The 12,148-nt window shown below is 38.0% G+C and overlaps 2 protein-coding genes across 2 annotated transcripts; one reads left to right on the top strand and one right to left on the bottom strand.

The window, feature by feature from the left end:
* Window positions 1-3,413: 3,413 nt before the first annotated feature.
* On the top strand, window positions 3,414-4,544 carry LOC106310730 (calcium uniporter protein 6, mitochondrial-like). Its single transcript, XM_013747951.1, has 2 exons — window positions 3,414-3,875; window positions 3,959-4,544. Exons 1-2 carry the CDS (start codon window positions 3,495-3,497, stop codon window positions 4,451-4,453), a joined length of 876 nt encoding a protein of 291 aa, XP_013603405.1. The 5' UTR covers window positions 3,414-3,494; the 3' UTR covers window positions 4,454-4,544.
* Window positions 4,545-6,866: 2,322 nt separating this feature from the next.
* LOC106309566 (germin-like protein subfamily 2 member 1) lies at window positions 6,867-7,944 on the bottom strand. Its single transcript, XM_013746618.1, has 2 exons — window positions 7,669-7,944; window positions 6,867-7,588 (listed from the first exon to the last, which is right to left on the bottom strand). Exons 1-2 carry the CDS (start codon window positions 7,784-7,786, stop codon window positions 7,044-7,046), a joined length of 663 nt encoding a protein of 220 aa, XP_013602072.1. The 5' UTR covers window positions 7,787-7,944; the 3' UTR covers window positions 6,867-7,043.
* Between the last annotated feature and the right edge of the window lie 4,204 nt (window positions 7,945-12,148).

The following is a 12,148-nucleotide window of genomic DNA, read 5'->3' as shown; positions in this document are numbered from 1 at the left end:
GCAGCAGCGGGAGCGAGAGGAGCAGGAGCGGGTGCAGCAGAGGGAGATGTATGGTAGGAGCTGTGGGGCGAAGCGGAATCCTGAATCTGGCTGGAATCCCGAGACTGGCTCCCCGTACCACGACGACCACGACGCTGTCGAGGCCGGGTCTGATCATCATTAGACCTGTAAATTAAAAAAAACATATTTAAAAATTAGTTCTAATAGTTTTAATAAATAAAAAAACATATTTAAAAAATAGTTTTTAATCACAAATAAATAAATAGTTTTACAAAAAATAGTTTTAATAAATAAAAAATAGTTTAATAATTACAAAAAATAGTTTTAATAATAGTAAAAATGTTTAATAATTACAAAAAATAGTTTTAATAATAGTAAAAATGTTTAATAATTACAAAAAATAGTTTTAATAATAGTAAAAATGTTTAATAATTACAAAAAATAGTTTTAATAATAGTAAAAATGTTTAATAATTACAAAAAATAGTTTTAATAATAGTAAAAATGTTTAATAATTACAAAAAATAGTTTTAATAATAGTAAAAATGTTTAATAATTACAAAAAATAGTTTTAATAATAGTAAAAATGTTTAATAATTACAAAAAATAGTTTTAATAATAGTAAAAATGTTTAATAATTACAAAAAATAGTTTTAATAATAGTAAAAATGTTTAATAATTACAAAAAATAGTTTTAATAATAGTAAAAATGTTTAATAATTACAAAAAATAGTTTTAATAATAGTAAAAATGTTTAATAATTACAAAAAATAGTTTTAATAATAGTAAAAATGTTTAATAATTACAAAAAATAGTTTTAATAATATTAAAAATGTTAAATAAATATAGAAATTTATATTATATATATATATATATGTGTATATATATATATATTTTAAAAAAAATCCCAAATAATAGTTTTTAATCACAAAAAGTTTTATTGTTATTAAAAATGTTTAATAAATATATAAATGATTTTATAATGCAAAAAATAGATTTTATATACAAAAAACGTTTTCATATTATATATACATAATTATCAATTAGATTTTTATAACCACAAAATTAATAAAAACTAAAAAAAGAATTCCAAATCAAGTGAATACCATAATCAAACTCGATTTTACACAATCCTACCATTCACCCTAACAAAAATCTATAAATATCATTCTAAAATCATCAAATCTACTTAAAAACCTAACAAATCTAACCTAAGAGAGTGGGATAGGGTTCATACATGATCAGTGACTGAAATTAAGAAGGATTAGGGCGGAAATCGCGAGAGAGAAGATAGTGTTCGCCGGAAATCGCGAGAGAGCTTCGGCGTTCGGCGGAGAGAGGAAGAGAGAAATGAGGAAGAAGATCTGTCGGAATGTCCGTCAGAATACCGCTGTTTTCTTGTAGGGTAGTGTTCTTTCGAGAGAGAGAGAGAGAGAGAGAGAGAGAGACTGTAATAACTCTCAGGTACATATATTATATGTACATCTATGCATAAATAGTCGTACATGATTTAGATCGCCTCCAGCTCCAGTTATTTTGTTTGTGTGCGCGTTTTTGTTTATGTACGCAATCAAAATGCTAAGATTCATATGTATTACCATGAACATTATATTATTGTCATGTGAACTTTTTCTTGCCATTTGCTAACAGCTTTCACAACTGATTTTCACCTTTATGCAGTACAAATTTATTGACAAGAAAAAGTAAACAAGAGTTTTCATGCACTCGTGGAATGATATTAGTCAGCGCGTAATAGATAAACTGACTTTTCAAAAAAAAAAAATATTGATAAACTGAAAGTTTTAATAAAGTTACAAGTACAACACCTGATCCAAAAAGATCGTCTCTGAACACTATATGAGTTAACGTTGTTCATGTGCCAATGAGGTAGCGTGATCTGCATATATTTCCGCGGCAAAACTCAGCTCCGAGGAAAAGGACAGGTCGCAGAAGTGTCGTTGGATACTTCTTTTTGTGTCAGAAAGGTAGTTTCAGATAAAGCTCCCCTTATCATTAATTTATTCATAGATATACACAAAAAGAAATTAAAAGTGTGATTGAGAATTGTAGATTAAATGACAGAAAAAGGTGAAAAAGAGAAGAAAAAAAAAATAGGAGAGAGAGTAATCTATAGTAAATACATTTAATTTCTTTTGAATTGGAGTAAATTTATTAGTGTGTTTTATTCTCTTTTAACATTAGCCAAAGGTAATAGGAGGAAAAATGTTTTTACCTGATTGGTAAGATTAATTAATCCCACCACTATTTACTCTAGGAGTGCGATTGAAAAGTACTTATAGCGATAATATAGGCTTTGATTGAATGTCGTGTATAGCGATAATATTCCAGCCAAAAAGCAATTACTCTGAATTCAGCTCATATGTGTACCAGTCAAGCGAAATAAGATTTAATATTTTTTTATTAAATTCTCGCTGGTTACTATTGATTTAGAGGTAAATATGTTACTTTCATCCCACTTGGTTTTTAAAGAAGAAAATAATTACTCTGACTTTAGTATTTACTCCGCCACTTTTCCACTTAATTACTCTACTTTTATTACTCTGAGTTACTACGTTATTTACCAATCATACTCAAAGTAGCGCAACAAAATTTTCAGCTCAATTACTCTATTTTCTACCAATCTGGTAAAACTTGTTTTCAACCTATTTACGCCAAAGAGAATAAAAGCGAAGGGATATATGTTACTCTACATTAATTAGAAGGAAAAATTTACTCCCACTTTTACTCTACATTTACTTCTCTTTTTTCTCCATTTTTCACCTTTTTCTTTTCACCTTTTTACTCTACTAATTACCAGTCACACCCTAGAAATGACATGTACAATTTAAAAACTTTTCTAGAGTAAATCATTATTCTGATTTATTCGAGTTTACTTTACATTCTACTAGAGTAAAAATATTTTTTTCTTTTCCATTTTTTCCTATCATTTTCATTTTTACTCTGATTTATGCTAATAATATCAGTCAAACCCTAAAATGACGATATCTCCATGTTAAGTCAACGATGGTTATCACCCAAATATCTTTCCTTTTTTTACTTTTTGTTTGTCAGAAAGCTAGTTCAATAAAGCTACCCAAAATCATTACTGCATATGCATAAATATACACACGACACAAAGAATTAAAATCATATTGAAATCGTGGATTTTGTCAACAATGCTCATTTATCACCAAACCTTTTTTTTTGTTTCCTTTACCTGTTCTATAGTTAATGGCTTCGTGCTTCTCCTCTTCTTCTTTTTTTCTTGTATTTCCATAATTAATCATGTAATGTTATGGACTATATAAAAGAGTTTCAGAATATTAAATCGAATACGTTAAGTCATTGTTTATCGAATCAAATCACACATATATTTTTTTATTAATTCTCATTTCTCATGGCTTTTTAGTTCTTGATATGCGAGGCATATTTAATTTCTTAGCATTCACGCAACTCTAGAGCGAAATCAGATCTTCGAATCGTGAGTAAGCGAAAATGTGGTCAATGAGTGTGATAAGGCGCACTGTACTGTCCAGCGCGTTTAGAGCTTCTTCTTCACCGAGGACATGTCTTCTTGGTGGTGGGTTTAGGAGCTTCACCGCCAAAACATCACCGGACGAGGAGGAGCAAAAGAAGAAGGAGATCACTCTAACGGAGGCAAAGAAGCTAATGAGGCTGGTGAATCTTGAAGACATGAAGAAGAAGCTTGTCGGTACCGCGGAGAGAGACGTCGTCCCTTACAGTGCACTTCTTGAAGCCTCTCAGGGAATGGGTCTCGTTAGATCTCCCGACGAAGCTCAAGTCTTCGCTCGCGTCCTCGACGATGCCGGCGTCGTCTTGATCTTCCGGGACAAAGTTTATCTTCATCCAGACAAGGTCCTGTCCGAATCAAGAAAGCTCTTTGTTTCTCTTTGTTTTTTTCTCACTTAACCACGCCATTTTGTGTTGATTTTTTGAAGGTGGTGGATCTGATCAGACGAGTGTTCCCTACGGATGAAACTCCAGAGGAAGCTCAGATCAAGGAAGAGTTCAACAAGATGAGGACCATGAAGGAAGAGATCGATGTATTAGCTCACAGACAAGTGAGGAAAATACTCTGGTTCGGTCTGGCTACAGCGATAGTTCAGATCAGTCTCTTCGTTAGACTAACTTTCTGGGAGTTCTCGTGGGATGTGATGGAACCAATCACGTTCTTCGCTACGGCGACAAGTATCATCTTGGGGTATGCTTACTTCTTGATAACTTCGAGTGATCCGACTTATCAAGATCTTATGAAGAGATTGTTTCTCTCGAGGCAGAGGAAGTTGTTGAAAACCCAAAGGTTTGATGCCGAAAGGTTTCAGGCGTTGGAGATGATGCACAAAGCGACCTCTTCTCATGCAGCTGCGTCTATAAGGAACCGTGTTGGGTTAGAACTTGATCTGGATGATGCTTTGCAGAGTCGCAAGGATTGATTTTAAACAAACAAAGTTACTCATTTTATGTCTTTTCTTATTTTGGATCATCTTTATGCTTCTTGATTATACATAAGTATCCATTAATATTTCTATTTCTATAACTATGAATATGTTTCTCTCTACGTTATATTTTTACAGTTCTTCTACAAGAACTTTGGTGAAACAAACCATGCTCAACATAGTAAGTTAGTAACCCAAGAGACCACTTCACCTATATGAAAGCCTTTTGATATATTGACTTAGTAGTTTCCCTAAGCTTTCTTAGTGTTTAGTTTTAGTTATTAACACCAACCAAACCTAAATTAACACCAACCAGTTCTTCCCGCTTTTTTCCATGTGAATTCCTCCTTGTGGGTTTAACATTTTGAATACTAAAAAAGGCTTTAAGTTTAGAGAGGCTATAGTTTACCTCCATCCCTCACCACTATTACTTATAAGAAGAATCTAGATCTTCTCTCGAGGCCTCCATGTTCGTGGTGGTGAGTTGGCTCGCCGTTACGGTGAGGCAGTGGCGTCGTTACTGCTCTTGTTCGGTGTGGTGTGTGTTTTCTTCGAGTGGAGCCGGGAACCCTTACGGCGTCGTGGGGATTCGTCTCCATCTGCGGTGAAACAAAGACAACTCGGAGATTGGTTCTCTCCGGAGGCGAGTCGAGGTTGGTTACGCTGGTGTTGGTTGTACTCAGTCTCCACAGTCATCTATGGCTGTATATGGCTCGTGTTGAAGTGCCTAGTTGAGTCCTACACAGTCGTCTATGGCTGTTTCAAGCTCTCCTCGGCTCTACACTTGTCTTTCCGGCTTCATCATCACGTCATCAGTTCGAGGACTTCATTAGTTTAACGGCCGTTTCTCTATTGGAGTCGAGCTCTTGTGCTTTATCTGTTGGTTCACTATTGACACAAGTGGATTAGTTTGCGAGTCACCTTCTCCGTTTCTTCGGTTTTCGAAGACGGCAAGAGACGTCACAGATTGGTCTTCCGTGGTGGTGTCTCTCTTGTGTTCAGCTACCATCCCAGTACCGGTGAAGGGTTGCTTGACTCGTCATTGGTAGTGTAGCTGGCTGATTTGCGTGTGAGTCGTTAGAGCTCTCTTGTATTGGTGTGTGGCTTGGAGGTCAGGCCTATTTGGTGTACAGGTTCTGTGGCAGCAGTAGCGAGCTTCGGTTCGGTCGGGAGGCGGTTTCAAGTGCTGTGTGGTGCTGTGTACAAGTCAGCTTTGGTGGCATTAGCAAAGCTCTGGTATGTACCCAAAACTCTCCCCTATTTGTCGTTTGGAGCTTCATGTTTAGAGATGGTTGCAAGTATGGAGTTTTTTGGGAGCTAGCTACTCCGGAAACGACACGAGAAGTCTCGGTATCCGAAGCAAGGATAACCTCACATTTTTGTGATTATCGTTAACGGCTGAGAACGGTAACCAATTCTGAAGAATTATGAGAAGCAGAATAGCGGAACGTGCCGGGTTTATTGGGTGGGCGAAGCTAATTTATGTAATAGTTTGATTTTGGGAATTTTGTATAAAACTTGCTTGTAACCGGATCTAAAATTTCCGTTTATACGGGTTGATTTAATATATATAGGTATTTAAAAAAAAAAAAATTTAGATAGTTGATTTGAAAGGCCAACGATTACATGGACTTTTACTTTCTGTTAATCTTCGCTGACATGTAGTAAGAACATAATGATGTGAATACTTGCTCATCCAACCAAACTTAATAACAATTGTTTTGTAAATGTTTCTCTTTGTTTGTAACTTTTTACTTATTGTCTTTGTCTTCATTTTTTAACTTTCAGTAACGTTGCATATCCATCCATTTACATCATCTGTTAGCTCTGTTCTCAAACTGTGAATGTGGATGCATGACTAATCTCCTCTCGAATGTTTTTGGTTTCATGATGTATTCATTAAAACCGATGTATGAGAAATGAGCTAATTCACACATGAATCTATATCTCTAGTCAGGTAATCTCCTTTCATGATGTACTCAAATGTTACTGACTGCTTATCGTCTCTCGGAGTGTAGCTGCTTGATACAGAGGTGCTTAATAGCGCAGCCGGACTCTATGCCCCAGGTTAATGCAGCCGGACTCTATGAGTATAAGGTAATGTATGAACCTTGAGTATGTTGCAAGAATCTTCTGTTTACAGAATTAGCTTTAGCTAATTAACTACAATGATCTAATTAGCTGGCCATATGATGTACATTTAGGTTTTGAAAGACGCAGCACATGGGGGAAGTTTAAGATTTGAATCTTATCAATTAACTAATCAGTTTTATTATGCCCATACGTGTAAGTCTATCAAGTTGATTATATTATATGATTAAGTAGCTTACCTGCTTTCATATTATATTTGAAGTCTTAAACTAAGATCAACATCAGCTTACCTGTTTCTAGTCAACTTTGAACCCGAAAATAAAATAAAACTTGATTATACAGAAGATAATACATTAAAACAATGGAACTCAAATGAACACTCAATGATGAATTTATTGGTTAACACTTTTATTACACAAGATAAATAAAAATGAGTAAAAATCATTCCTTTAGAAAACAGAACCTGACAAACCCGGTAATGAAAATTTGGAAATGATCATTTCTTGGGCTGGAACCTGCTTTTAATGTTTCTAACAATTCTCGGAGTTGTCTGAAACGCTTGAGACAAGATCTCATCAGGAACAGGAGGCGTAGAACCGAACAGAGTAGCACCAAGAGACTGAGTTCCAGGAAGCTGACTATTGAAAGCAGCGATAACGGCAGCAGGGACACGACCGTTGTTCTTCTGGAAATGAACAAGTCCTCTGGGGAAAGCGAAGACGTCACCTTTCTTGAGAGACTGAGAGATGAGCCTATTGGCGGTGGTGAGAAACCCGACGTCGAGGGTACCTTCGAGGACGTAGACGACTTCGGTGGCGCGCGGGTGAGTGTGAGGCGGGTTTAAGCCGCCTGGCGCGTAGTCGATGCGAGCGAGGGAGACGCCGAGCGTGTTGAGTCCTGGGATGGTCATCACGTTGGCGCCTGTGACTAAAGCTCCGAATGTGTTGTTGGTGAGACCTGGGTTTGCTATTCCTTGTGAGAAGAAATCGAGTGAGGAGACGTTGGCTGCGTCTTTGCAAGGGAAGCCGTTGACTTTGATTCCTGAAAGTTCGTTAAAAAAAGATTATTATTCAAGAAAAAAAAAAGATAAGATGAATGGAGATAAATAAAGTTTTTATTACCAGAGGAGAGATCAGCAACGCAGAGGTCTTGGAGCATGTCGGGATCTGCGGAGACTGTAATGAAGAGGAAGGCGACGAGGCAGAGGAAGATGGAGAGAAATGAAGTTGGTGAAGCCATTGTTGATGGTTAATGGTGAGACTGGAACAGTTGAGAATGATGGTTTATAAAGGAGAGAGAAATTGAAGAAAGGAATGACTTTTCACGTTGAGACAGAGAGAGAGAGAAGCAAGGAACATGCCTCTTGCTTTTATTTCTCTGTATAAATGAAATGTTAAAGGTCAACAACTTAACCTATGCTAAACGAATGGATCAGGGCTGTTCTATTGAAAAAGATGGCCTACAATTGTTTTGGTCTTACACGTTACACGGTTTATTGACATTTAATGATTTCATAGAATAATAGGAGAATTTGATTTTTTTTTTTTCGAAAAAGGACTTTCAAATTAAACTGCAAGAACATACACTCATAAGTTTGATAAAGTTTGCAATAAATAAAAGGGTTTAAAAAGACCTCAGATAAAGATTCACATTTGAATCCAAGAAAGCAAGACAAAATAAGACATTAACTAGTGGTTGTAGTTCCCTCGGTCTCGACGACCTTGTTTACCTCTTCCACTAATTCTTGTCCATCCCATATCTTGAACCTTTTGTGTTGGTTTTATTGTCCTTCCTCCTTGAGTTATATCATAACTAGAGGAGTCTCCAACCACATCAAAACCAATACCTTTCCCATATGCAAGCGGAGTTTCCGGCTCCATATGGAATCGTTGATGATCTAGAGTGAGAGGAGAATGAGGATCAATTGCTTGCTCAGTTTCAGAAGCTTGAGAGCCTTCCAAAATGATAGAATGTGATGGAATATCTTCCATAATACGTGACTGAGTTGGCGCAGCTTCATCGGCTGCTAATAGAGGTAAAGTGTTATCAATCTGAGAGCAAGGGGTAGTGTGTACCTCATGCGAATGTGTGATCGGACTAGCAAATGCACCCTCGGACAGAAGGGTGGCCAATGACTTTTTTTGAAATCTCATGTGTTTGATGGGTAGTAGGTGAGCTTGAGCTTTGCAGCAGCTTGACAATGTCCACCATTGGAACCTCTTCATTTGTAACTTGAGTCTCCTTTGTAATAGGACCAGAATCATGTGGCTGAGGTGGTAATAAGCACTTTTTCTCTTTATGACCAAGTGCACCACACCTTTCACATGCACTAGGAATCCAAGAGTACTCAACTTCTACCAAGTAGATATTACCTTGCTTGTCATCAAGTGCAATGAGCTTCGGGAACGGTTTATCCAACTCCACTTCAACTAGTATTTTAGCTTCTCCCATGTTTGTTGGATCTAAACGAGGCTTGTGAGTAAGCATTGGCTCTCCCAAACCCGATGCTATGTGGCTGATGCCAAGTCTAGAGAAGCAAGAATCTGGAATATTTTTAAGAGTAACCCACACTGGCAAGGTCGAGATCTCAGGTGTTTTGAAAGAGTCAACATGACTCCAAGGAGCCACAAAAAGTAGACAATCATCAACATGCCACACGCCCCGTTGAATAACCAATTTGCGAGTATTTTCATGAGGAATATGGAATAAAAATGACGAGTTTTCTAACTTCCGACAGGTAATCCTACATTCCCGACCCCATAACCTATTTAGAACTGCATGTATAAGACCTCCAGGAGGACTTGAACACCTATGAAACTGTCCAACGACATATGCTTCCTTATTCTCCGGTCCTAGTCTAAGTACCTTAGAGGGAATTGTCATTTGAGGTGTGCCATCTAGACGATAAGTCGGTTCAGTAGCACAGAAGAGATTCCTAGTGGACTGGTTCATGCGAGCAGCCCATGGGAATCGAAGGCTACCATCTTCCTTAAGAGCCGGAGGTGGAATTGTTTTTACCGGTAGTTGTGGCGGTGCTTGTACAGATAACGATGTGTGTCCCTTCTTAGTCTTGGGACCATTGATGATAGCCTCACCAATCGTTGGCCAGAAAGAATCTATCTGACACATAACCGCCTCAGAGACTCCTAGCCTTGGAGTTGCAGGTTCCGGAGGGGTCGGAGGGGGAGTGAAGTGAAGGGGCTTGGAACACGCTCCCAAGGACCTAACGAAGTTAGTTCCCTCAGCTTCGTCGAGTTGTTCCCCATCTTCTTCTTCAAGTTCGGATCTTTCCGGTGGTTGAGCACCATCAGCAACAATAGCAACAACATCAACATCAGTGACGGCATCGACGGGAGAGGAGTCATGTATGGCATCAACGAGTGAGGAGTCGAGATTGTGAGTCGCAGAAGCAGGAGTCGTGAACTGCGACGGAAGAGAGACAGCTGGCATGCGAGCTTCGCCGTAACCGGTTGAAAAAGCTGCCATTCCTTGAAAACACAAGGGGATCTTCGAGATGGAGGGAGGAGAGGCTTTAATCGTGCCTGAGCAGGCGACGGAGAGCAGCAATGGCTGAGATAACCGTCGTTTTGATGCAGAGAAGTGTTAGGGTTACGGAGTCGCTTGAGTTCGATTTTGGAGAAGCGAGTATACTTACGCGCTTGAGTTTTTTAAATGTGCTGTTTGTTATAAACCAAGTGATGAATGTCCATAACCGGCCCAATACCTAGAAGAGAGAGAGATGGCTGAAACCCTAGAGAGAGGAGAGAGAGAGGCGGCCGACTTTAGAGAGAGAGAGAGGCGGCTACTAGATTAGGAGAAAATGAAACCCTATTTCCTTTTTCTTATATTTGTAGTTATTCTAAATTTAGATGGATTAGGATTTGTATACATTCCATTTATCTCTATCTTGTAATCCTCATAAAAGGAACCCCATTGATTCATTACTAATAGACAGACAAATTCCATACTTTTACAACACGTTATCAGCACGATTGTTCTCTGCAATCTAAGCTAAAATCACCAACCCCTTAAACCCTAACCTAGTCGGCGACTTTAAACCTAACCCCAACGAACCCTAATTCGTCCTAACTCGCGTTCCAGCTCGTCAACAACCGATCAGCTCTATCCCTAAGGTGTTCCTGATCCTAGACGACCTCAGCTTCCATTCGCATCACAGCCAGCTCGTGTTCCCGATTAACCAGCTCGCAATCCTGATCAGCCGCTTGCAAACCCGATAGAAAGCAGCTCGCGAACCCGATAGGAAGCAGACGCGTCTCGTCCCGTTCAGCTCACATCCGACGACTGCCAGCTCGTGTCCGTCCGTGTGCAGCTCGAGGTTCATCCATTCTCTTTGGTGGTCCGGTTTCAGCCCTACAAACAGAGGTATACCAATTAATCTAAGAACATAATGATCAAACCCTAAAACCCTGATCCATTATTATGGAAATCCAGTGTTCTTGATAAACCCTAAAAATTGGTATAACCTAAAACTGATCATCTTATAATCACTAGATTGAAATAGATTCTATTAGAACATGTTGATTGATTGTTCTGATCTGAATTATAAAAACCCTAAATCTTGGAATCGAAAACCCTAAAACCCTAAAGCTTGAAATCGATTTTAAATTGTTCTTGCTTGATTGAATGATTGATGATCTGAGTTTTAGAATTGATGGATTGATTGTATAATCTGAATCTCGAATTTAAATCCTAAAGGCCTTGAAACCTTGATCACATATTGCTAAAATCGAATTCTAGTATTGTTTAAATCAAAACCCTAGATTTCATAATTGAAACCAATTGATTAAGGTTGTTTGCATAACATATAAAACTGAATATGAATTGCATTCGTCTTGTTTTAATTATCAACCAACATGACATATAGATCGTATAAACTTGAATAGTTTGCATCATAAAATTGTATGGCCGTGTGGCCTGATCTATTTGTCACATATAGAATCTAATGATTGTTCGCACCATGGTTGATTAGATTGTTTGAAACATGATTGTATAAGACTTGATTGTGGCCAAAAATTATTGGTTGCCTTGCGGCCACATGATCACATTGTGAAACCCTAAATTATGAATGATAATGTGATTCAGATGTCGAAAATCTCAAACCTAGACTATGCTGCCTTTAATCTCTCCGGAGACAACTATTTTCCACGGGCACTTGACACAAAGATTAACTTGAGATCAAAGGAACTCGGTGATGCTATCATCGAGGGCAACAATGAGACTGATAAGAGTCGGTACAGGGCTATAAGTATTATACGCCACTATCTCACTGAGGGTCTAAAAGATCAGTACCTCACCATGGAGAATCCACTAGACCTTTGGACCGCTTACAGCGACGATATGATCACTAGAAAACGGTGCTATTACCAAAGGCTAAACATGAGTGGAAGAATCTCAGATTCATGGACTATAAGTCTGTGGATGAATACAATTCAGTATTGTTTAAGATAGTCTCAATGATGAGACTTTGTGGTGAGGAAGTAACCGAGAAAGAGTTGCTTGATAAAACATTCTCCACGTTCTATTCGACGAACGTGTTGCTGCAACAGCAGTATAGAGAGAGAGGCTTCGCCTCATACACAT

The sequence above is a fragment of the Brassica oleracea genome, chromosome C8 (assembly GCF_000695525.1).
Source record: "Brassica oleracea var. oleracea cultivar TO1000 chromosome C8, BOL, whole genome shotgun sequence".
Lineage (NCBI taxonomy): Eukaryota > Viridiplantae > Streptophyta > Magnoliopsida > Brassicales > Brassicaceae > Brassica > Brassica oleracea.
Note: the sequence above shows the minus strand (reverse complement) of the source record. Positions and strands in the feature narration are given on the sequence as shown.

Excerpts from the sequence above, each read along its gene's own strand:
- LOC106310730 (XM_013747951.1), top strand. The coding sequence starts at position 3,495 with ATGTGGTCAATGAGTGTGATAAGGCGCACTGTACTGTCCAGCGCGTTT. Across the intron at positions 3,876-3,958 it reads TTTATCTTCATCCAGACAAG|GTGGTGGATCTGATCAGACG; the intron begins GTCCTGTCCGAA and ends GATTTTTTGAAG.
- LOC106309566 (XM_013746618.1), bottom strand. The coding sequence starts at position 7,786 with ATGGCTTCACCAACTTCATTTCTCTCCATCTTCCTCTGCCTCGTCGCC. Across the intron at positions 7,589-7,668 it reads CGTTGCTGATCTCTCCTCTG|GAATCAAAGTCAACGGCTTC; the intron begins GTAATAAAAACT and ends ACGAACTTTCAG.